The sequence below is a fragment of the Petromyzon marinus genome, chromosome 29, assembly GCF_048934315.1.
Source record: "Petromyzon marinus isolate PM22_M1 ecotype Great Lakes invasive population chromosome 29, UKy_Petmar_22M1.pri1.0, whole genome shotgun sequence".
Classification (NCBI taxonomy): domain Eukaryota; kingdom Metazoa; phylum Chordata; class Hyperoartia; order Petromyzontiformes; family Petromyzontidae; genus Petromyzon; species Petromyzon marinus.
This window is the reverse complement of record NC_133695.1, coordinates 5,943,931-5,970,009: the sequence shown is the minus strand read 5'-3', so window position 1 is coordinate 5,970,009 and position 26,079 is coordinate 5,943,931. Positions and strand designations below refer to the sequence as shown.

General features: G+C 50.7%; 1 protein-coding gene across 1 annotated transcript in view; it reads right to left on the bottom strand.

Annotated features, from left to right (window-relative positions):
* Window positions 1–24,329, bottom strand: part of LOC116947298 (protein Smaug homolog 1-like) — a 57,678-nt gene extending 33,349 nt beyond the window's left edge. Inside the window, exons 1-2 of the mRNA XM_076070504.1 lie at window positions 24,183–24,329; window positions 18,484–18,882 (exon numbers count right to left, since the gene is read on the bottom strand). Of these exons, the coding sequence (XP_075926619.1) occupies window positions 18,484–18,679 (196 nt within the window). The 5' untranslated portion in view covers window positions 18,680–18,882; window positions 24,183–24,329. The remainder of the gene's footprint in view (window positions 1–18,483; window positions 18,883–24,182) is intronic.
* Between the last annotated feature and the right edge of the window lie 1,750 nt (window positions 24,330–26,079).

The window sequence follows — 26,079 nt, the reverse complement described above, 5'->3', positions numbered from 1 at the left end:
CCCAGGGAAAAAATACAAAAAGTGTGCAGTTCGCCAATGAAAATAGGACGTCAAATACCGTGCAATACCGCCAGCTGTAATAGAGTGGGTTCAATGCACATCAATAAAAGAAAAATGTTGCAATCACCCACGAATTGAATTACTTAAAGAACCGGTCGACACACAGTGTTTCCCTGGTAACGCGAAATGTGGGCAGAGTTATCAACTCCCGTTTACAGCCGTGACATCATGGTGGCGACGATAACGGTCTTACGGCCGGAGCCACAACTCCTGTAGCGACTTCCGGATTAGGGATGGGCAAAGACAACCTCTAAGCCCAGGGATTTGATTTCACGACCGTCCAATTACAAGCCGCAGCACTTTAGTACCACTACACCACATGGCAAGATTCACCATCTGTGATGAATATACTCTGCTGGATGAAGGCCCCCCACCACCGCAATTTTTTTTTATTTTTTTTTCTTATATTATACAATTCAAAAGTAATCGAAGGACTAGCTTTTTACGTTGGCCAACACCTGCTCTGCAGCGAAATCCATTCGTACCAAAGGCCTCTCCCCTCTCCCTGAAGGAACAAAATGTTATCCGAGCACGAGAGAAATAACAACGGGAGATCTGGTAGTGCGCCGTGGAAAGCGCGGCCTTGTTCACATGTGGAACGGGTTAGCCGTCCCTTTAAGGAGTTTCCTGGAAGAATCTGTGGCTTTTAAGAAAGAAAAAAATCGGCGCCAAGTGTCCGTGGCAAAGAAACAAAAGAAAAGTTCAGTTATCCCCCCCCCCATCCACATTTCTTTCCTTGCGGTATTTCACATTTCCACCACTGGCAAACAGGAGACGAGCACCACCTAAATGCTCATGCGAGCAAGAAATACCTTGACCGTGTATTATACGTACGTACATAAAACACACATGGGGAGCGGAAGTCTAGGAGGTTAACGCGTGCTGGACTACGAACCTGGCATCCAGAATTTAGATTTTTTTTGCTCACAGCCAACACCAGCGACAATTATTTGAACCAGTCCCGGGCCTCTTTGAGATTGACTCCACCTCAAATGATTATCTGGTGCAGTGTTTAAACATCACCACACTTGGGAGACAAAGGTAGCCAGGCGGGAGTGGTGTTGGTCACCCACCCACTCGTGTGGCGTGCCCACCTTCATTTGGTGCTCGCTAACATCATTTCTCCCCAACAGCCTGTTAAGGCTATACCACGGGGACGGGGGGGGGGGTGAGGATTTTTATCTTGGATACACAGCCAGTGGCCAGGCTGAAAAACCCATCAACTTGCTAAAGAAAACCACAGCAAGCCAAAACCTAGACTTAAACGCCGCAACAAAGGTGTCCCGGGTCCGTTGTTCGACACCATCATTTTACACACGCCCACCCAAATCACTGAGCCACCTCAAAACAAAAAAGATTTGCACTGCAGTTGATGCTAGAAACTAGTGATGCTAGCAACGTCACCACGCCAGCCAGCTCCCCCAGCACGCTCCCCGCCCCCTGCCACACCAACTCTGTAATCTACAAACGTAGCCTCACGCATTCATCCTTCCATTTTTAGCATTTCCCTTGTTAGAAATACCGTCCTCTCCAACACCTCCGGGAATGGAGAAGGCACGCGTTTTGGCACAATAAGTGAGTCACTTTTTAAAAAAGGGTTCGAGCAAATCTGGAATATTTTTTTTTATTATTCCAAAAATGCCTACAGAAATAAGTCGCCGAAAAACCACGGGGCAGTCAGAAATAAACGCAGCGTAGGAATAGCAGCAAGGAACAACACATTTTTTTATAAAAATGCCACCGCCCCCTCTGTTTCCCAAACCGGCAACCCCCCCCCCACCACGTAACCTCATGGCCTGAACAGTGAAGGAAACAACTCTAAGTAGGAGCGAATTACAGACGGACGTGGCAGGGCAAAATCTGTTCACTGGATGGCCAACGATGACGACGACGGTGCTCAACCCAACGGCCGCCGAAATACTGCAGTGCCGGGGTCGGAGGGCACGCCACGTGGCCGATGGGGGGGGGGAAGGTGCGACGATGACCAGGAGATGACCAACATTAAAAAAGAAAACCACAGCAGAGCAGGGGTTGTCGCAAATGCGTCTGGCAAGCAGACACGGGACCGCAAAAAAACACGCCGCGCGGTGGCGACGCTACCGAGGGAACCGGCCGCCACGCAGGTCGAGAATGCCGAGGACGCACCGCGAGAGCCCAACGCGCCACACACTCCCGCACAGTTCGACTCAGCCAGCACTTGCCCTGTCCTCCCAGTGCTAGCAAGAAAAAAAAAAACGGGGCCACACGCAAAACAGACGGGGCAAACACGGCGGCACCGCTGTCACAACCACAGCAGCGCCGGCCCCCAAAACAGAAGAGTCTTTTGAACAAAGCTGGGCGACCCAACGCTGGCACTGCCAAGTCAAACACGACTCTGGTCTGTGGCGGGGGAGGGGGGGGAGCAAATATTTTGGTTGCGACTTTAAAGAGAGGGAAAGACCTTGTGTGTAGATGGTCTGTTTGTGTGCCACTGTGCGTGTGGAGTGGTCAGCGCGATGCGCTACCAACCCGGTGGCCCCCGAGTTAGATTCCCGCTCACAGCCACCAACACCAGTGCGCCGAGTATCTGAACCCGATCCTGGGCCTCCGCCTAGGTCGACTCGGCCTCAAAATGAGTGCTTGGTGCGGGTGTGTAAGCATCGCCACTGGGGAGACAGGAGACAAAGGCGGCCACCTTATCCCCCCTCGCGTGACGTGCACCAACCTTCATTGGGTGCTCGCGAACGGCACTTGCCCCCGCAGGCCGCGCAGAGCCACACGGGGGACCATTGTCGTCTCCGTTTGTAATGGAGAGGGGGTGGCACGGAGATTGTATTTTATTCGTTTACGTGGGTAATGAACAAACAACCCAGCAACAGTCGGTCGTTTGCACAACACGGCCACAAACCCGGAGGCTAGAGTTAAATTCCCAACCACGGCCAACATTGGCGAAGACGTGGCGGTGGGATTGACGCCATTGCTAATATAATGTCTGTGTGTAACGCGCGTGACGTCACTCCACGTCCACCAACCCCCCCTTATTAATAATCATTAAGAGGGTGGGGTCCTCCACATACACCAACCCCCTCCCCCCCCCCCCGTCATTAATCACCATGAACAGGTGATGGAAAGTAAAGCTAATAAAGAAGAGAATGCAGCAACTAATATAACGAGCCAAAAAAGGCCGTGTGTGTCCCCGTGCGTGACGTCACTCCACATGCGGGCAGGGCGCCCCCCCCCCCTCATTATTATTCACGTGTGCCTGGATTTTTTGACTAACGCAGAAGGTCGAGCGGCTATGATCATTTTTTTACGCAAAATTTGCTTTCGATTTCACTTATCTTCATAGAAAGTGAAGGCAACAAATAATTCTACGCAGCATCGCAGTGCATTTGGTGCCTTTATTTATTTATTCGGCACGCCCAACAAAAGGCAGGCGTCTACTTTACACTTCCAAATAATGCTACGATGAACATTTCTCCGCTATTTTGCAGATGTCGTATCGAACTCCAATTGTTTTCAACCCCAGCGAGCGAAAGCGGAAGATAAGCAAGTATCAGAGCAGTGAATTTCAAGTAATTGAACGTCCGTTAAATACAGTGCCACTGTGACATTACGTCAGGTGTTTTATGACACAGTTGCGCGCAACAACCACTGCCATTAATGCAGTGCTGCGGTCAAATGAATCATTTGGAGGGACCCCAAGGTCCCGCCAAAATCAGGTCAATAATAATTATTATTTTTCAGTCCTCCCACTACGTGATCCCGACAGCAACGCGCCGCCCGCCCAGACTCGTGCCAACAAGCGCCAGCAGCAGCAGGCGGCGATCGACACGATGGGCGCCACCCCACCGGACAAACGCAAGCCCCGGGGGGCGTCCGCCGCAGTCGCGCGCGGCGACGACGCCCTCCGGTCAGCCGTCGATCCTCAGCTTCTTTGCCAAGGCGAGCCCCGCCCGCTCCCCCCCAGGCAGTGAATTTAACGTGTTTATGTAATTTTTCAACTTTTTACGAAACTTAGTGCCCCGAGTAGCTCTCGACGAGGACCAATCGATTGACACTAGTTTTGTTGTTGTCGGTAAGGCAGCAAGACTCGTGTCGCTACGCGGGTTTTCCCACCCCGGGGCAGTGATGGGACCCCGGAGTCCCACCAATTGCTTCAAATGCTGCGAGGTGTTTTACAACTTCCTTTTGTGCAACATTCACTGCCATTAATACAGTGCTACAGTGAAATGCAGTGAAGTGTTTGACGACATTGGTTTTTTTCAATATTCCCTGCCATTACATTTAGACAAGATAAAATTATCCTCCGATCAATTTATTCGTAACTCTACCGTTTCGCTTTGGTCTTCGTTATTTTCTAAGTTGCTTCAAACAGTATCAGCACTCGACTTTCTTCACTCGTTGCTATCAAGCATCCATCGGTGAAGATAAATTAGCCAGTTAACAGCTTCAGGTGATTTGAAAACAGTGCTAAAGTGAAGCTACGGGTTTTTTCAAATGAAACAGCCACAGAGATTGTTGTTCGCCTTTGCAACCGAGGCGAAATCGTCTTCATCCCGAGACTCGACCTTGCTCTAAGTGATGCCACTCCTCCTTTCGTACTGAAACGACGGCAAATTCCGATAATTCCTGCGTATGCGATGACGATCAACAAGTTGCAGGGTCAGTTGTCCGTGGCTCTGTCTAGATCTAAATATCCTCAGCGGATCAAAGTTTTCATCAAGGATAGCCAACTGCAGGGAAACCTTTTGAACAGTGATACGAGATTCACACAAAATAATCGCATACCGAGCAATCGTCCAAAGTCCTCAATTTCATTTAAGAAGTTAAGAAAATTGTGCCACATTTCCTAATAAAATTAACAATCGCACAATAAAACGTGAATTTACATCTTGACTTAGAGCTTTCGTGACGGCAATAATTCATATTCTTTGGGTCTATCGGTAAAGCCACGTAGATAGAAAAAACGACAAAATCAAAATCACGACGTTTCAATCGCAACACAAGCAATCTTTTTTTTCACCTGAAGACGATTGCTGTGTTGCGATCAGAACGTTATGATTTTGAAATTTGTTATTGTTTCTATCTACGTGGCTCTACTGAAAGACCCAAAATAAAATGTTATTCATAATAAAGGTTTTTGGGTTAGATCGCGTTTATTTATAAATGTGTCGTAACCCTCCACCACCCGACACGGCCAATCAGCAAAAAAAGTGTCACGTTGACAAAAGACAAATAATTCACTACTTCAGCCCACCGGTGTGTTGAAGAGTTAATCCACATTTACAGTTTGAGTACGACGTTTCGCTGGTAAATACATCCAGCATCATCGGGCAATTCGCCAGAATGGTAAAGCACTCGCTTGCTCCCGGTTTTATATAGGGCAGCAGGGTGACGTCATCACTTAACTCATATCAGGTGCAGTGATTAGAGGCGGAGGGGGGGTATTGTAATTATATAATCGATTAGTAATCAGTCATTGGTTATGATTAGTAATGAGTTGTAGATTAGTAATTCTTTAAATCAAAATGTAATGTGTATTATTTAATAATACGCTTCCAGGCCGCACTAAGCCGGTAGCTGTCAGAGCGATTAAAGTTATTCTTGTTCCTCTCAATTTCAATGGATTCTCTAATTAGTCTTTGCCAGTAATAATTAGTTTTACACACCACTGCAACATTGTCAAAATCAATTGAGTGTCCTTGTTGACAAGCATGTTCTGCCACTGCCGACAGTTGTGTTTGAGATAATTTAATATTTCTCTGATGTTATTTTAGTCTTACGCTGATGTTACGTCCCGTCTGCCCAATGTAGCAGCTGCCACATGAACAATTAATCCGATATACACCTTCTGTTGATAGTTTAGGTAATGCATCTTTAGTGCAAGATACTAGTTTTTGAATTTTGTGTACTGTACCAAATCTTACTGTAATGTTTTGCTTTTGCAAAACACGGGCTAATTTGTCAGTTACTCCTGAGATATATGGAATTTTTATTGTTTTAACAATCTGGTCGCTTTCAGCAGTATTGCTTTGCGATCGTGATTTGGCATTCAGTGCTCTGTTAATTTGAGCATTATTGTAGCCATTCTGTCGTAGTGCGTCTTTAACGTGTTTAATCTCTCTCACTAGACTCACCATCTGACACTGTTTTGGCCCGATGTATGAGCGTCTTGATAAGACTGCTACATTGGGCAGACGGGACGTAACATCAGCGTAAGACTAAAAGAACATCAGAGAAATATTAAATTCTCAAACACAACTGTCGGCAGTGGCAGAACATTCTGGCGAATTGCCCGATGATGCTGGATGTATTTACCAGCGAAACGTCGTACTCAAACTGTAAATGTGGATTAACTCTTCAACACACCGGTGGGCTGAAGTAGTGAATTATTTGTCTTTTGTCAACGTGACTTTTTTTGCTGATTGGCCGTGTCGGGTGGTGGAGGGTTACGACACATTTATAAATAAACGCGATCTAACCCAAAAACCTTTATTATGAATAATATTGGTCGCGAAAGCCTACGTGTTAAAATAAAATGTTAATTTACATATTTGATATTACAGCTTCCGTGCTAGGAGCTAGTTTAGGTAAGATTATGGGAAAGGTGCAGCCCTGCAATTGCTTTGCTCACGCCACTGCTGGCGAAAGGGCTTCTGCGAAAGTGAACTCTTAGAGGGTATATTATTTTACTCTTACACGTTTACCAGACGTCTTGAGGAGATGGCCTTACACACAATATACCAAATACCCCCCCCCCTTGTAGCCTTAACACTGTCAGGGCAAGTGCTGTTAGCGATGAGTAACTATGAAGGCCGACACACAAGCAAGTGGAGTGACCAACACTGCACCCAGCCGCCTTAGTCTCCCTTGTGGCGATATTTACACACATCAGAAACCCATTTTAGGCAGAGTCGACCTAGGGGGAGGCCCAGGACAGGTTCAGCTAAAAAAAAACGCCACCTAGTGTTGGCTGCAAGTGGGAATCGAACTCCATTCGGTGGGTTCGTAGCGCAGGATGCAAAACTGCTACGCCACCGCTCCCCGCAGTGTTCCATCTCGCCACCATCCACCGCCGATCGAAACTTTCAACGTCTGAAAAATCGTTCATCACGCAAGAGCGCCGTCCCAAGTCAAATACGACGGGGCGTTCAGAATGCAGTCAACGCCAGTAAAATTCCACGAGATACTCCAACCACAGCAGAGCCCCGATCTTTCTTACGTGACGGTGTTGCCGTCGGCATTTCCTTATCGGCAAAAGTTGTGCGCGTAGCCACGTGCAAATACGACGATGCAATTGCAGGAAGACACCATTGCCTTTATTATCATCATCGCCATGAGGAAGTATTTATGCTGCCAGCGTTTCAAAGCTGCACAAACTGCTGCGGAATTATAATGCTTTAGTAACGGACGCCGTTGCTTGCAACGGGCTACATAAAAAAAAAATATGGCAAAATTCGGTTGCATTGACCGCCGGTGACCGAGAGCCCCGTGTGGCAAGGGGGTAGAGTCCATCTATCGTGGCCAAGCCACCACATGGAAGAGGGGCCAGGAAAGGAACAATCGACAACCTCTCCAAACACTTTTTGCATCAAACTCGATTGTATCCCCCCCCTCCTCCCCCACCGTGGTTTTGTTTTTCCTTCATTCCTCAATTAACATTCCAGCGTGCCAGTGGCACAGCGCTGGCACGAACCAGACGACTTTTTCCATTCACAAATTTCCTAAGAGGCAGCGTGTGACAACGCCCCGCGCGTTGGAGAACAGACCCTGGGAATATGACGTCACAGAACGAGTTACAACTGCCACCACCTCCCCCCCCCAATGCACGGTAGGGGGTTGTGTCCAGTCCATCAGGTTTCTTCTCGCTTGCTAGAAACTCTTCAATGCAACAGGGCCAAACATGTCAAGGCAACCACTCCCACAATCAACTTGGAATTGGCCAAACAAGGGTCGCAGGACCCAATGCTAAAAAAAAAATCGGCTGAACAAATGCAGAGAAGGATCGCGTTGGGAAATTGTTCAAACATCGCAAGTGAGCAACGAAAAGTAAATTGGCCAAACATCTCAAAACGCTCTGTGCGCAGCGATTTCAGAGCGATTAACACGGCCGCAGCCGTGTTAATCGTTCCGGGGTTGCAACCCCTCCTCCTCCTCTCGGGGGCCCCGCCCCCCCCCCACCCACTCCCGCAACAGCGCTTCCAAAAAGGTGGCGGGTGGTGGCGGCTCTACGACGAAGATTCACGGCGTTCAGTCATAGACGGTAAATCCCCGGCATGTGCGGTGACCGCAGACCGAGTCACACAGCTGCCGTAGGGGATGGCGCCGCCGCCGCAACGGCGACGCCGCCGCCGCCGCCGCGAACTCCGCCGATGACGAGTCGGCGTCCCCTCCCCACCCCGCACCGATCGTCGGCACGCAGAACGGGCGGGCGGGCGGGCGGGCGGGCGAATGGTCGGCCGGCGACGCCGACGCGTCCCAGCAGCTGTGCCGCTGCCGCGTAACCGGCCTCAGTGGGCTAACCGCGGCACGGGCAGCCATCTACGGACCAGATGCCGCCGAATGCAGCCAGATTGTATTGATAGCGCACAGCAATCCTGTTATTAAAACAATAGATAATCGTGACTGAAATCTAATGACCGATAATTATCGGTTGACCACGCAAGTAAAAGCGTGCCCACGAGTGCCGCTGTACAGAAAGGTCATTCATTGGCAGGGTATCGATTATTTACAGACTTAAATTGGCCAATTGCTCCAGCTCTGATCTCGTATACGAGGGACCATTCAGCTGTTCTGCAGGGGGACAAACAATAACGTTGGAGTGCTGCTCATGGGCAAGCCACGTGACTTTCTATGTCACGTGTACAAACACGGGGGGGGAGAGGAGGTCACGGCGTCATAAGATCGGTACAGACAACCGCTAAAATCTGCCTCGAGGTCTCTCTTTTATCTTCACCAACGGCATCGTCATCCCACTAATCTTGAGCTCTCGTCTGCAGCTCGCACAGCTCTCCCCATTGTAGAGCCATAATCGCCAATCTGCATCTCTGTACATCCTCACGGAGGAGAGGCGCGCATCTCCCTGGCGGGGCCCACACTAAGAGAGCCTTCCCTCGTAAGCCACGTCTGTCCTGCAGGCAACCAGTTGAAAAATAAGCCCGTCCTAAGGCAAGCAGTGTCGAACACGATCAGCGCACGTGGACGGGAGACCTTCTGCACGGGGGGAAAAAAAACACAGACGGCAGATGCCCAACTTGGGGCCGCAAGGTTGCTAGGAGAGGACACCACATCAAATGTGTATTATTGAACCAATGTGTAGCTTTGCGTTGTAAACCCCCCCCCCCTCAGGTGGGGTATGTTCTCCAGAGCCACCGGTTCCCACCTCCCCCCCCACGAAGCCAAACCTCACATTAACGGAAGGGGCTTGTTAGGCAATACGAGGCATTACCATCATCATGTGTTTGTTATTTAAGCGCAGGGGTCTTCTACCGAGCATAGCCAGTCTGTTCGGGTAGATGCAGAGTATTTTACAATTACTTGAATGTTTGCATACACAATAATAATACACTTCACCCGGCAACAGACTTGAGACTTGATGCGTCTCGCTGCTTTTCAAAAGGAGGGTCCCTGCTACATTGGAATTGGCCAAATATCCAACCATACATACGAGGAAGGGGTGGGGGGGGGGGAGAATAACAAGGCCAGCGGCACAAAATGGATTCAAGAATTCATTGCTGAATTGCCATCTCCTGGGTGGTAATGAAGGGAAGGATCGTTAACAAATTAACAAGCATTTAAGGAGTGTTGCCTGCAAACAGGGAGGCCCATTTCAAAGTCTGAATCCAAGTCCCCGTGCTCGAGTCCGAAGAAATTCATTAAGTTGGTTTTCCCACCGGGCACTAGGATTCATTTCCAACGCATTTTCTCAGCGGGGCGAGCACTTTGCAAGACGCACGGTGCCGTTCGCGAACCCACGCATGCCGCTGGGGGGGGTGGGATTGATGCAGAGAGTGGTGTGAGGCTGGGTGGAGGAGAGAGAATGAATGGGAATGTCGGCAAAGTGGTTGGAGGCGGGGGGAGGGTGTAGAGTGAGAAGGTAAGCGAATGTATGGCTCCGTTGGGCTAACGAGTAGGCATTTGGACTAGTGGGTGACTGAGCAAGCGGCTGAAAACACGAGAGAGAGCAGGGGGGCGACGAGAGTGGACCCAGAGGGCGAGCGGGTGGTTGAGCGAGTAAGCGTTAAGGAGGTGGGCAAACGTTTGGCTGGGTGAGAGAGACACAAGGGAGTGGTTCTGGATGGCGGGATTGGCGGGAGGAGGTAAGAGCGGTGCGCGTGTGCTGGGTGCGAAGGGCGTCGAGGTTTGGTTCTTGAGAATGGCCGGAGATTTGGAGCAGTGCTTTGGGTTTTTCTGCAAAGAGGCAGCCCGGGATGACTCCAACGGATAGGAATGTCGGCGGAGCCGTGCGCGCATGCATGGCCGGGTGTATTTTACATTACAGAGCTGCACACCAACCCCACCGCCACCGCCTCCCATTCCTACAGACCCCTCTCGCACCCCCCCAAAAAAAAACAGGAAGCAGTCGAACCATTTTTACCAAATAAGGCAGCTCGAGAAACATTTGCTTTACCCATTTTGGAAAGAGGATGGGGGGGGGGATGGTTTACAATAACGACGAAATCTGTTTTGGGTCCTACTACACCACACGAGTGGGGAACTTCAAAAAGACAAAATCGATAGTCGTCGTGGAGAATTAGTAACCAAAATAAATAGGCAGACAATATAGCCCCCGTTGCCTTCACAGATGCATCCCTCCACGTAAATAAAAGATTTTCATTCACGACCCCAGCAGCCACACACGGCCCTCTCTTGCGGGTGTGCATTCTTTTCGGCAGCATTTGGCCCAATACAAGCAATACGCCCGGACAGGGTTTCGCCATTCGGCGTCTCATCAGCATCGTCAGGGTTTGCTTTAAACCCATGCTGGTGAACTGCCAGATAGTATTATATTATGTAATATTATAGACACCAAAACGACGACCGTGGTGCGTGGACGGTGACTACGCGCACACTGCGATCCAGCGCTCTGAAGGCAAACGTTGGTGGATCAAGTTGAGATTTATGAAACTCCCAAAGTTACTGGCCTGCCAGGTGGCTAAGAGATGTCGCCTGGTATGCAGGTCGCGAGTCGAACCCCAATGCTTGTATTATTTGGAGTTTAGCGTGCTCTGGTTTTGGCCTCTGCATTTCAAAACATAGCTTTACATTATTTGGCTGCAACTATAAATTCCCACCAAGGATCATAAAAGCCACCGCTGATGAGCCATCGTGTGTGACCATGTCGCCTGGTCGGAGAGGTAATAGCTCAGTGGGCTTTATACGGTAAAAAAATATAGTAGTTTTGTATCTGCAAGCCGGTCTAAGCCATCGGTTCCTGCAGCCATTCGCACTACAATCTGCCTAAATACGCACTGTACTCACAGGAACCAGACTCGCCAAAGGGCATTCTGACGGCCCATATTGCTTCACTTTGCAAATGAAAACCCCGCTTTGTAGCCCGGCCCATGGAGGCAAGGCCATGAAATCCACGGCGATGTAGCTCGCGCAGACCTCCGGTGAGACCCACGGTGAACCGAGCCTGGCACCGCATGAGCAACATTGCTCTTTTCGAATAGATAGGGGGTATCAAAGGAAAAAAAATAACGAACGACAAAAGTTCATAGTCTTTAAAATTATAATCGTTAACCAATTGCCAAATTAAGGCAAGTCCAGATTTTACAGGGTCAGTGGGAGGTGCCAATCAACTTCCTAACAATTTATTTTTAGAAACGCAGGTTTCTCAGCCATGCCGGTTTGGTAATCTCACCCCTAAACCTAACAATGTTAGGTTTGAGCAACCCCGCTCCTTCATCCTCAGGTGGAGCACAAGATCCCCCGTGTAGCCTTAAGACTGTTGGGGCAAGTGCTGTTAGCGAGCATCTATAAAGGCTGGCACGGCACACGAAGCGGGTTGGTGGCCAGCACCATGCCCAGCCGCCTTCGTCTCCCCAGTGGCGATGTTTACACATCGCACCAGGTACTCATTTGAGGCCGAGTCGAACTAGGGGAGGCCCAGGACCAGTTCAGATAATCGTCGCTGGTGTTGACCATGGAGCGGGAATCGAACCCTCAGGTCGCCGGGTTCAGACCAGGCCACCGCGAGAGGGTCCGTGGGACGCATGCGACCCGCAGGTTGCCCACCGCTGGTTTAATGTTGGGTCCCCCCAGCCCCCAACAAGTTTTCCTGCACCGCATTATTGGAGGGCAAAGGAGCAGAGAGCTCAGAGGGTGGTGTTGGTCCTGCCCAGGCGATGCCATCCACCCCCCCCGTTACCCCGGCGTCATTTATCCATCACGCAGGTTTGCCGTTCAGCACAAATGAACTTAAACTCAACATTTTTTTATACAACTCCTCATTTTTTATAGTACATTACGGAGGTGAAAATAAAAAGGTAACCATCGAAAGCTTTACTATGAAATTCCTCATTTGATTTGGACGCACGTGCACTCACAAGTGAACGCACCGTCACCATCCCAGCACTTTAACATTTAAAAAAGGTGGACACATTGGTTGAACCGTCAACCAATTTGGGACTACGTTCTTAAGTCAGAGGGATTTCCTGCTCAAATTAATATGGAGGCGACGCTCATCTTCCATCAACAGCCCAGAGCCAGTGGTGGAAGTTCCAGATTACTATGGCAGGGGCGGGTTCAACTCAGATAACTACTGTTGATTTCCCCACACAAAGTGGTAGCTATTTTATCTACCCTTGGAAGGCTGATGGGCCGAGCCAATTACCAGCTACGATTTGAACTCGCAACCTTCCGATTGCGAGCTACCGTATCAAAAACCTTCTCCACCCCCCCACCCCCACAAAGTCACTTCGCGATTAAACTAAATGGCTTAGCCACCCCTTGAAAGTATTGGAAACGTATGTCCACATTCGAGGAGGGTTTCCCAGTACCAAAACGCACGCACGGCAAGCCTCGGGCACGCCACGGTGTAGAGTAAAAAAAACACCAAGATTCCACAGCGAGAGAAAGGAGGTATGTGGGAGACACGCTGTTGAGGACGTAGCCTCTACCCCGCCCCCCTCGAACTCCTTCCCATGTAAACATTGACCTAGTTTTTTTTCCTTTCCTCCAAGCTCAGAGGGAAATTGAACAGGATGTGATCTCAAGACCAAACAATGTCTACGGACTGACCGTCCAAGGCAGACAAACCCAAAATGCAATAATGTCCTGCAAGTCCACGGGGCTAAAATAAAAAAAAAACTGCTCTACTTTTGCAAGCGTCAAAATATAAAAAGACTATCAGCGGAACTTTCGGGAGAATCCCCCGTTCCCCGCCAAAAATCATTATTTACTTTAGGCCACGACATGCCGGTGTAGATTTTTGGTGTCACCGTCAATCGGCAGCAGCTGGCGCAAACCCGCCGTTGGTCGCACTATTGTAGCGCAAAATACAACGGAGCTCGTGGGTTCGATCCAGACCCTGGATGCCTGCTGTATATCTGGGGCTTGCGTGCATCTTTTTACCCCGTGGTCACGTGCATTTTTCTCCGGGCCCACTGGGTTTTCCCCCTCTACATTACAGAAACACGCGTTTAGAGCATTTGGCTGCGATATACAATTTCGTCAAGCTATCATTTGTGGCCAGGTCGCTTCTGAAAAAGAGCTGTATAGCTCAGTGGGCCTCGCCTGGTCAAATACAAAGTTTGCAGTTGGTTTAAAAAGTTAAAAAATAATTGTTGCTTGAACCCGACCCAATTTCATCCGTGCCTCCATTCATGCACAAATGTGATGGCACTCCCGTCAGACTCACAGCCAATGAACGGGTATGGATACCTCGAAGTTTTGTATCACGCAGAGCAACATCACTGGTCGGGAGACACTTGACGACAATCACCGCTGGACGCAGCCCAGCGGTCGCGGTTTCGCCGCTTATTGTGGAAGTTCGCAGTTTGAATCGAGCGACCTCCCCCGATCATTACCCCCGCGTGTGTATTTAACCGTTTTACTACACGCCGTCTGCTTCGCACTGGATGTTAAAGATCCCGTGACGTCATTCGCGAGAGCAGGCCAGCGCACCAACGTCAGGGGACAAATACGCAAAGTTGGAAAATTATCTGCAAATTTACTCAAGTAGGATTATGCACCAATAGCAGGGATCATTGCCCCCCAACCCCACTGACAAGACTAACGCACGCCCCGAACGACAGATGACTGCGCGCGTAGCCTACTTCTGCATTAGGAGAATCCTGGTCTCGAGGTCTCGCCTGGTTAAACAAAACAAACGTAACAGTTCTCATTTGCTAGACAACTACACGGGCAATGGCGTGCAAAGTTGCCATAGTTTCTCATAGCGAAAAACACAATGCCGGCGGTGATTGCCGGTGGGAGAAAAGTGCCCGAAAATAGCACACCCCACCCCCGTCTGGTCACGGCCTTCGCGCGCCGTCACCTGGAAATCGGCGGAACCCTGCCGTGCACGGGCAGCAACCACGGGGGTTGCCACGCAAGCGCTCGGGCACGGGATGCCAGAAAAAAAAATCACGTTGGCGGCGTGCGACGTGGATTGGCACGGCAAGCAGCGAGCGAGCGGTTCTCACGTGGAGAGGGACCACGACCACCACTTGGCCACCTGCGACCGTTTGAAATCTTTGTTGTGAAATCCGCAGTAAGCATGGCGGCTCGACCGCCCCCCCACCCGCCCCTCCTGGGGGAGAGTTTCTAGACTGACCGTGGGGGAGGGGGGGGGTGGAATCGCGATGTAGACAAAGTGCACCCATTTTGATTCTTAAATGAAAAGTGCTTTCCAAACAAGGATAAATTAGAGGCAAGCCTATGAGCTGCTCACAAGTTGGTTTAAAGGCAAGACAGACGATAAGGGGAGGGGAGGGGTGGTGGCGCATGGGTTTACGCACTACACTATGAACCTGATGAGTTGAAGGAGGAATCTCATCATTGATTACCTCCAGTTTGGCAGTTTCATTCCCACAACCGCATAAGACCCACCACCTCCCCATATAAGTCCCTCCAATACAAATAGTATTTAATTTGTTAATATTCCAATTAGCCACATGGCCTATGGGGAGTGTGTCATTTTAGCAGCATTGGCTCAAATGAAGCGAACTCTGCAGTGGTTTCCACAGTCGGTGACTCATCAGCAGGGCCAGGCAAGCTTGAACCGTTGGTCCAAAAAAAGAAATACAACTCTGGAGCGGTTTCGACACATCAGCATCATCAAGAACCGAACGAAGCTCCCGGCACGTAGAACGAAACGTCGGGCATCGCGAACACGCGGTACGACCCGAAGGAGTACACACCGAGGGCTACGTGGCACAACGGCGGAAAACCGACGCAGCCGTAACAAACCAGCAATTGCCGTTCAATTCCTCAGCCCTCTGGTTTGGAGCAACGACAAAGTTCCACGGGCAGCAGCTGGCAAAGGGGCTCAAAAAACAGCCCTAGACTTGGGGTGGGGGGGGGGGGAAGCGATGCAAAAACAAAGCGGCTCTTTATCAGCTGGTGATGGAGGGCACTAATGCGGGAGGATCCTCCAGCGACATTGACCACGGCCGCCTCGCGTTTAAGCCACGAAAATAAAATTAACGCTCCGCCAAGGTTATTCCAGGACGAACTAAAGAAAAGGCAAAACTAAAGAACGCCAAAACAACGAGACCGCTCACGTTTTGGTGACGATAGTTTTTTTATACACACACCGCATGCCAGTTCATTTATAGGAATTAACTTTAGCGAGCCAAATGGAAACAAACTATACTGAGAGATGTGAAAATAAATTCTAAATTCAAGTGAACACACTGCGCAACTATGTGCAAAAGAAGAAATGGAAATGTTGCATCGCTCCATCTCCGCAGTGGAAGTCCCCTGGAAAGTTCTTCCCCCTTCGGCTGTTATTCCATCACTCGTCTCCTCCAAGCCATCATCCCCAGAGCGTTGTGGCCTACCCAAAACCACCTTACCATTTTCAACAAAACGCAAACACTGCCCGAGTAAAGTAGCTCCAACCCGGAGGCAGTGTTCACCAGAAGCACGCCCCCAAAAAAAAAGTGTTGCAACACATGACAAGACTGAGAAAACCCAAAAGTGAGAGCCAATTATTACTATTAAATTTGTACATAAACAAATCTGTTCTGACCAGACCACTTGTAGTCACTTTTGGCCATGACGCCGCGGTGCAAAATTCCATAAAATTCACAAAATGTTCCCTCTCAATACAAGCCGCTCACATGAGCCAGGCGATGATGCATCCAATTATACACGAAAAACAGAACTCGCCGTCCTTCGAGGCAGCTTAGATGGAGGCAGAATCCAAAAACCAAAAGAGCTCTTTATCTTGCACGTACAAACCCTCGGCCGCCGCCTACGCGTCCCCGGGAAATCCAACAAGCAAAATGCCGCACTGCCCAACTTGTCACCGGCACTTGTAAACAAGACTACATCCCCCCCCCGCCCCACACTCGGTTCACTCCACCGGCTTCCCAGTCCAAAACCTAGAGCAAACGTCAAGATCGCACGCATTCTTCAAGATCGTCCATGAGGAACTCATCACCCCCCTCCCACCCCCCATCTAGCTCCCTTCCTTCTCTCATCTCAATACTCCCCTCCACCACGTACTGGTCCCGAAGCTCTGGTTGAAACCCACAGTTAAACCATCGGCTGAAGTGCGAGGGGCCGCTTGATCTCCTCTGCTACCACCAGTCTGGAACTCCATTCCTCCAGCCATCCGTGCAAGCAACTCCCTACCCCTGTTCAAGTAATAATAATAATTATTTTTTTATATAGCACTTTTGCCCACGCTCAAAGCACTAACCAGGAAAAAGTATTCAATATTATAGATTAAAAAATGTTACATGAAAATAACAATAGCATGTATAAAAGATAAGAGCAGCATAGAGAACATTCAAGGGACGGAATATACGAGGTGGTAGAGCAAAGGAGAGAAATCAAGCCAGATTGTAAGACCTTTTTTTGAACAGATGAGTTTTAAATTGAGATTTGAAGGTGGAGTCCAGGCCCAAGATGCGACCCTTTTCACCTCTGCCCAGGACCGCCTGCCCCCTCTATATAAATATGCCCGCCATTTCTGTAGTACACCTTGAGATTCGGTGAGATTTTAAGATGCAAGTTAATTCGTTACAGGTTGCAACCAGCTGATGATTCGTCCATGGGCCAGAGCGGGATAATTGGCACCCAAATTTAGTTGCAATCCATTTAAATATCACGGACGATAAGAGTGCGCAACTCAACCGACTAATTTTAAATGACTTGCGTACCTTCTCTACTTTTGCACTCTTACCATTGATTTGTATTTATTGTTGCAACTTGCAGAGCTGCCCTACTGGACATCTGAAAAAAAAAGCTTCATAGCTCATCGGATTCCTCCAGTCTAAATAAGACTGCTATTCTAACTAAAGATAGCATGGTTTATTGACAAATTGGGTTTTTTTGACCACAACGTAATTGGAACCACTCAAATCTACGTCGCCCTCAGGTGGCACTGCCAAGTCCACTGTATCCGGGCTCGTGGACTAGCTTTCTCAACAACTCCTCAGTGTAGGAGGGAGCCTTCATCTCCATTTGAAAATCAGCACTGCATCGCACGCAGCGTATTCAGCAAACAGTTAGGAGTGTTGCACAACCGTGCTCGAGACCAACGGCAGTGGCAGCCAACGGAGCAAATGCACCTAAGAAGATTGGCCCGCTGCAGAGGTGTGTATGTATTTGAAACTTCATTCACAATGTACGTAGCCAATCGTGCAAAAAAAAATCGGAGGTTTGGGGCTACTCGGAGGTGCGGGAGCAATGAAATCGGCTCTCGTTTGCAGATACTAGGCCGGACTGTTACATCACAAGCCTGCGACAAAGCGATGGCTCAAGGAAGCCTTTGGCCTTCAAAGCCGTAGACTGACCAAGAATGACAAGTGGGACAAAGTACAAGGCCACAAGAACCCCATCTTCAGGATTACAAAATTGCTGAGATACAGACATTTAGCAATTCGCCGCGAGTATTGCGCAACTCAAATTAGGATTTGACCAGACGACAAGTGGTGAAGCACGAAAAGGTGGACCAGAGGAGCAAGGACCAGAGTTTTCAAAACAACTTAATTTCCATTATGCTTGTTTACACACACTCACCGAGTGTCAAGATGAATTTTCAAGAGGGTCCTGCCAAGTTCACAGCAGGGGACGACATTGCCATGTGCCATCGCGGATAAAGACCCGGTTTATATGCACAAAAAAACTGCCTCTTTCGCAAGGACAACCTGTGCATAGAACAAGTCATTCGTAAGGACGTTCGGGCACACACGTGGCGCCATGCCCACACGCGTGGTGTCAACGCGAGCCAAGGCCACGGTGGCGACTGGCGCCGCTTACCCGGATCGTTGGCCTCGCGCTCCAGGGCGTGGATCTCGGCGCACTCGGCGAGCGAGTGCTCCAGGCAGAGCTGCAGGAAGCGCGCCTGCGTGCGGCTCACGTGCTTGAGCAGCGACAGCAGCGCCACGGTTTGCTCGCACTCGTTCCAGCCCTTGAACCAGGTCGCCAGGACGCCGACCTGGTCGCGAAACATCATCGCAGACGACGCCGGCGCCACCGCCGCAGCAGCAGCAGCAGCGACCGCTGCTCCCACCACCCCCGCTGCCGGCGCTACAGCAGCAGTAGCGGGAGCGCCGGCGCCCGCGCTCTGCCCCCACGCCGTCACCGCTCACGAACTTCGCCGGCCCGTCGTGGCGCGCTGGGTTGGTAGCGTTTGGCACGTTACAAACGCTTGCCAACCTGGAGACGGGAAAGGGCGAATCAATACACATTTACTTTACGTTCCAATATCACCCATAAAGTAGGCATCAGCGCACATAGCAGAACAGGGGCATACAGCAACAGGAATACAGCAAACAGCAACATCCTCCACAGTGAGCGATGAGGATGTGCAGACAAGACAAGATTTGAGCGATATGGTAACAGGCAGTGTGGCTTAGAGCTGTGTTCCAGAACTTTATTTATTTTTTGCAGTTTGTCATTTTCCACCAACTTTAGCGAGATGTTGCCGTCGGCGTCACGTCAAGGAGACGAAGAACCCCATTCGGAACGGTCGGAGAGAAAGTCTTTATTGGTTAACCACTCGCGGAAGTGGATATCATGATAAAGAGCTACCGCCCGAGGTCTCTTCAAGACAACCCTTGAGTCGACATGGTATTGAGCGGCACTTTCACACCTACCCTGGTACAAGAGCGCACTATGATAGAAGCCGATATTTTTAGATCTGGAATTTTAGTCAAAAATAAAGCGCAGGACCAACTTTATCGCAATATTCGTTTTTTTATGTCGTCATTGGTGACTGGGGTGAAAACATCCGATCCGTAGACATGACAAGTCCTACTGGACAACTCATCGGATTTCTACAGTGTAAAATATTTTGATTCTGAGAACCTCGTTTAACACAGGCAGTTGTAGCAAGCTAAATGCGAACCTAGGGTTTTGACCGGCCTATGCATCTGGTTTCTTAGAATCGGTCTAGTGAACGCGTGAAGCAGCTTTTCCTGAATGCAAATCAACGTCGTTAAAATGTATCCAGTTTAATTGAAAAGAAAATTTAAAAAAATGTACCATCAGAATTTAACTATCGTAGGTGTCTTTATTAATCTTTTATTCATTGTATACGTTCACTGATGGCACAACTTTATGCGAAGCAGAATGCAAAAGCTTGAATGTGGAGCGTCATAATCTGCATGCATGAATAAACATTACATTTGCACACAAACTAGCACCATTCGACATTACAAGGATGCGGAGGACAGTGATGTTAGGCGAGCGCCTACTAAGGAGAGTGCACACAGGGCCAGTGGCACGGCTAGCGCGACACATGCCCAGCGCTGCCGTTGACGATGCACCAGGGTTACTCATTTAAGGCCGAAGACTTTGTTGAGACCCAGCACAGGTTAAAGATACCACCTGCCACGGATGTTGTGCATCGTTGCCAGGAATTGAACCCAGGCCACTGGAGCAATGCCTTAACTAGGCTTACCCCCGCCACAGCACCCCACATGTCACACACTTGTTGGACGGAGGGCCCCTCCACACAATGTCGTGGGATTTATTAAACCATACTTCACCGCGCTGGGCTGGTGAGTTGAGGTTGAAGGTGGGGAGTATAAACGTGGAGGGGGAGGTATAGTACATTACAACAATGGTTTTTGCTACACTGCCTTGAATTGCCCCACCAAGTAGCCCAACAAGCAGCCTATGGAAACCTGTTGGTGGACTGTGGTGGCCATCTCCCCATCTAATCCAGGTTCAACCCCCCCTCCTTGGCTTCTGAGATATATGATTAGAGCATTTGCATTTTTTGCCCACTTCATCAAGGAAATAAATATATTTCCACACATGTACGGATCAAGATGGGTCTTAATACACGTGGGAGAGGGGGGGGGGGATGTGAACTTTCCAGCACGTAACTTTGTAAGTGTACCTTATAAAACCAAGCAGTCCCATACGTTGTATACCTGCACACTTGTGGACACTTCTATCAGACAACCTCTATAGGAGGTCATCACGCCGACATGGTCTCTTAAGAATTAATCTGTTCGAACTTTCCCGTAACGCGACGTTGACTTGTACCGTGCAACAAAAAGACAAAGATCACCCCGTATAACCTTAACAGACTGTTGGGGCAAGTGCTGTTGGCGAGCGCCTATGAAGGCCGGCACAGCTCACGAGGGGGAGGGAGGCCAGCACCACACACAGACCGCCTTTGTCTCCCTTAGTGGCGATGTTTACACACCGTGCCAGGTACTCGAGGCAGAGTCGACCTAGGGGAGGCCCAGAACAGAGTCAGATAGTCACCGGTGGTCGCCGTGAGCGGGAACCGAACTCCGGTCGCCAGGTTCGCATTGCAGCGCACCAAATGCTGCACTACCACTCCCCATAACACACGAAGGAACCCACCACGTGCAAAGTTAACATTTGGTCACTTCTAAACTTCTCACGTGCCCTCTCGCGCACACACACACGTGTCGTCGCCACGACATTTCTTATGGAACCCAATTATTTATTTTGCTGCACTCCCCGCATGCAACCTTTACGTATCTTATAAAAACAATGATAGCCACACAGATTTAAAATGCGCCCACTTGGCACACTGATCACTTGTCTTCTCACACCATCCATCCTTTCGCGCCACGCACGAGGGCAACTGCCCGAAACGTCGACCATTAACTACTTTTTTTATTGTAAGGGTCGCAGTTTTATTGACAAGTGTAAAAGGTGTTTTTGTCGTCCTCGTCGTTGTATCTTAGCGTGTTAAAACGTGGACGTCCCCGTAATAGACAGACCGTTGTACTCAACCTTCAAAAAAAGGAAACCCCACACCGAGACACTTTTTTTTAACACCACCTCTGCAAACTTTGCACACTCGCGTTAAACCACACACACACATGTAGCGTAACTTGTGTACAATCTCTCCCCTCTGCCCAAGGTTCACCACATTAAACCACACACACACACGTAGCGTAACTTGTGTACAATCTCTCCCCTCTGCCTAAGGTTCACCACATTAAACCACACACACACAAACATGTAGCGTAACTTGTGTACAATCTCTCCCCTCTGCCCAAGGTTCACCACATTAAACCACACACACACACATGTAGCGTAACTTGTGTACAATCTCTCCCCTCTGCCCAAGGTTCACCACATTAAACCACACACACGTAGCGTAACTTGTGTACAATCTCTCCCCTCTGCCCAAGGTTCACCACATTAAACCACACACACACGTAGCGTAACTTGTGTACAATCTCTCCCCTCTGCCCAAGGTTCACCACATTAAACCACACACACACACATGTAGCGTAACTTGTGTACAATCTCTCCCCTCTGCCCAAGGTTCACCACATTAAACCACACACACGTAGCGTAACTTGTGTACAATCTCTCCCCTCTGCCCAAGGTTCACCACATTAAACCACACACACACGTAGCGTAACTTGTGTACAATCTCTCCCCTCTGCCCAAGGTTCACCACATTAAACCACACACACACATGTAGCGTAACTTGCGTACAATCTCTCCCCTCTGCCCAAGGTTCACCACATTAAACCACACACACAAACACGTAGCGTAACTTGTGTACAATCTCTCCCCTCTGCCCAAGGTTCACCACATTCCACACAACCCGCGAAACAGATACATTGCACAAATGACATAACAAAGAACACAAGATCTCCCCCACACCCCTCTATAATCAATGCTGTTAGGGAACCCCGAGGTGGTGGTGGAGGGGGCGGTGCAACACCACGCCCGGCCGTCTTCGTCTCCCCAAGATGTTGATGTTTACACACAAACAGCAGCCGCCATTCGCCACTAGTTAGCGGCGACGTCACCACGGCGGCTCGTGCCAGGCTAGGTGCACTTTAAGCGCCACGTGAAGTGTCGAACGCCCGCTGGCAGGTGGTCACGGGACAGACCCAGGTGCCATCGGGTTGACCGACTGAGATGGACTGGCCGATGCACCACCTGTGCCCCCCCCACTACCGTGCCAGGAACTCAATCAAGGCCGAGTCGACCTGGGAAGGGGAGGGGGGGGTTATTTAAAACAAAACAAAACTGCATGCACACTTCGTTACATGTCCAGTGAACAACCACGCAAACACCGCGAGGCGATCGTGCAACCGCGAAGCAAGGGTGGTGGTGGTGGGTGCTTTGGTGATGCGAGCACGCCACAGCCATCACCAAAAACACCGCGAGCCTCCGAACCAAACTCACCCGCTCGGATCGTCATCCGGTGATCTTTAACGCAACTTCAAAGATTTAAAAAGAAAGAAAGAAAAAAACGCAGACGCCCATCGATACACGCATAAGAATTGATCGCGCGTGGTAATGGCGAATGTCTTATGTAGCGCTGCAGTAAGTGTGGTAGTAGTTAGTCGTGGTGGTGCCACAGCAGAAGCTTTGATAGAAATCCTGGAGGCTGCTGCTGCACGCGTGCGGAGAGGGGGACGGCACGGGCTCACAGCACGTGGGGAGAGGGGACGGCACGGGCTCGCAACACGTGCGGAGAGGGGACGGCACGGTCTCGCAACACGTGCGGAGAGGGGACGGCACGGGCTCGCAGCACGTGCGGAGAGGGGACGGCACGGGCTCGCAGCACGTGCGGAGAGGGGACGGCACGGGCTCGCAACACGTGGGGAGAGGGGACGGCACGGTCTCGCAACACGTGCGGAGAGGGAACGGCACGGGCTCGCAACACGTGCGGAGAGGGAACGGTACGGGTTCGCAACACGTGCGGAGAGGGGGGACGGCACGGGCTCGCAACACGTGCGGAGGGGACGGCACGGGCTCGCAACATGTGCGGAGAGGGAACTGCAGGGGCTCGTAACACGTGCGGCGTCGAGACGGCAGCCAGAGAGACCGTAGCCTGGACGGGCGCGGCATGGTCGTTTTTGCCGTACGTGCAAATTGTCGTACGGGGGGGGGGGTGGGAGGTTTGTGCGTCTGCGCAAATGTCAGTGTCCGTCGTATCGTTGGCCAACAACAACAACAAAACCCGGCGAGCTTTATATATGCCGTCGTGGTGGCCAAGAGTCGCGCGCCGACGGACGCGAGACGATCATTAACTGGTACAGTAGTAGCCGTACCACCTCCATCTCGCCACAAATGAACGCGTCCCCTCCCCACACAACCAATCCCTTCTCTCTCAGAGAGAGCCGCTTCATCAAAGCTAATAAACCATTATCTCACGGCTGGGCACGGCCAGTTAACAGTTTCCCCTTTCGCGCGCAAACGCAGCGAGCTTCGGGTCAGCGGCCCAAAAAATAAAAAAAGCGAACACAGCAAGCGACGACTCCCCAAACACCTTCGAATACCGGAGACCGAAGAAAGCAGGCCTCGGCCGCAGCCTTACGCCTTTCCTAAACGCTCGGCGGGCTCGGGCGCCGCGGAGAGCCGTCCAACCGGGGTGGCCCACGCCCACCCCGCCCAGTCGGAGAGAGAGGTGGGAGGCGGTGTGGCGATAATCTCACGTACGAGGTGGGCCGCGAGACCAACCTCCCGCCCGCCGCGACCCGGGATTGCGTGGTTACCTGCGAGGCGAGGAGAAAGACGGGAGGGGAGGCGATGCGTGTGGGGAAGGGAGTAAGGCGTGGGGGGGGTCACGGATCCTCGCGTCTCTCTGCGCTCTGCTGACGCTCCGCCATCGTCGCGGGCGGCCGCGTCTGGGGTGGGGGAGGTCTCTTATATAGGGGGGGGGGGCGCGGAGCGTGACGTCACTGACGATTGTATTTCGCAGTGCGCTTAGACAAAGGCGGCGAGAGTGACAGAGAGGGGGGGGGGATAAGAAATGGAGTTGGATTTGTTAGTGCGCTTAGGGCAAGGCGGCGGGGAGGAGTGAGAAAGCGAGATGGGAGGAGATTCCGTATATGGGGGGGCGGATCGAAACGTCACCACAGGTTGTATTTGGTACTGAGCTTTGGCAATGAGGGGGGGGGGAGGCTGGGAAGGGTGGTGGGGGGAGGAGTTCAGTGGAAGGGTCAATGTGTGTGTATGGTATGTGTCAGTGCGTGTGTGTGTGTGGTCAGAGTTCCATCAGTTATAGCTACTAAGACACGCCAGGGATGCTGCGTTGGCTGGGTAATTGTAGCCCCCGCGAGCCCAGCCACCGCATGCCCAAGCAGCTTCTGTTTGGCCGGGTTGAGGGGGCGAAACGGGCGCGGCACGGGCTGGGGAGGAGATGGAGCTGATGTGGTATAGGAGGATGTGGGTCAGAGTGGACTCTCACATGAATGGTACCAGCGGGGTCAATCGGCCTCTGTAGAGGAGGCTCGTGAAGGACGCTGCCACTGGGCGGTTGGAGGCAGTCGCCCTCTAACAACAACGGAGGGCAGAGGAGCGATGCTCACAACAACGGACGGAGCACAGGGCGGATAAAACGCAGCAAGTTGCTACAGTGGGGAGCACAGGTGGTGCAGCTGCCCATCATCTCGGTCAGTTAACCCGTGGCACCTGGGTCTGTTCTGTGACCTGCCAGCGAGCTTTCGACACTTCACGTGGCCTCAAAGTGCACCGCGCCTGGCACAAGCGCTCTGGTGGCGTCACCGCCACTTAGTGACAATTGTCGGCTGCTGTTGTTATGTCAGCGTGCCATTGTGTGGCTAGCGCAATGCGTTACGAGTTTGATTCCCGCTCACGGTCGACTCACCCTCAAATAAGTAGCCAGTACAGGGGAGACAAAGGCGGCCGGGCCTTGTGCTGGCCACCCAACCCCTCCTGTGCCGTTCCGGCCTTCACGGATGCTACTCCCAAACGGCACTTTTCCCAACAGCCTTGTAAAGGTATATTAACGTTACTGGGTGTCCATTTAGCAGTGCAAAATATAACTATACTCAGACGCTCTTCCTAAATGCAATAGTTGTTTTTCTTTTGTAAAAATGTGTAGGAGTTACGTTGTCAGCAGAGGGCAGTGCAGAAAAAAAGAGCTATTGTTGTCCTGTACTATGCCCCTGCGTCTATGCCCCCCCCCCCCCTTCACCAACGCGCACTGACAAGCGACACGTTCGCTCAAATAAACCCCCGGGAGGCTCTCATCCAGCAGTGGATTGACAACGGAGCAAACATACTAACAACTATGTTTTATTTTTTATCAGGTAAGGCCCACTGAGTTATACAGCTCTTTTCCAGAAGCGACCTGGCCACAAATGATAGCTCAACGAAATGGCTTATAATCGTGTGGAAATTTACAGGAGCCAAATACTCTAAGCTCGTGATGTTGATTCTAAATGTGGAGGGAAAAACCGGATGACCCGGAGAAAAATCCACACGACCCCGGAGAGAGAGACACGCAGACTCCAAATATACAGCAGGAGGCATCAGGGTCGGGATCTAACCTACGACCTCGTGAACACCAGGCGAGGTAGTTAACATCTCGCCACCAACACTGCATGTCTTGCTGTAGGTTTTTTTTTAAAGAATTGCCCATGTAAC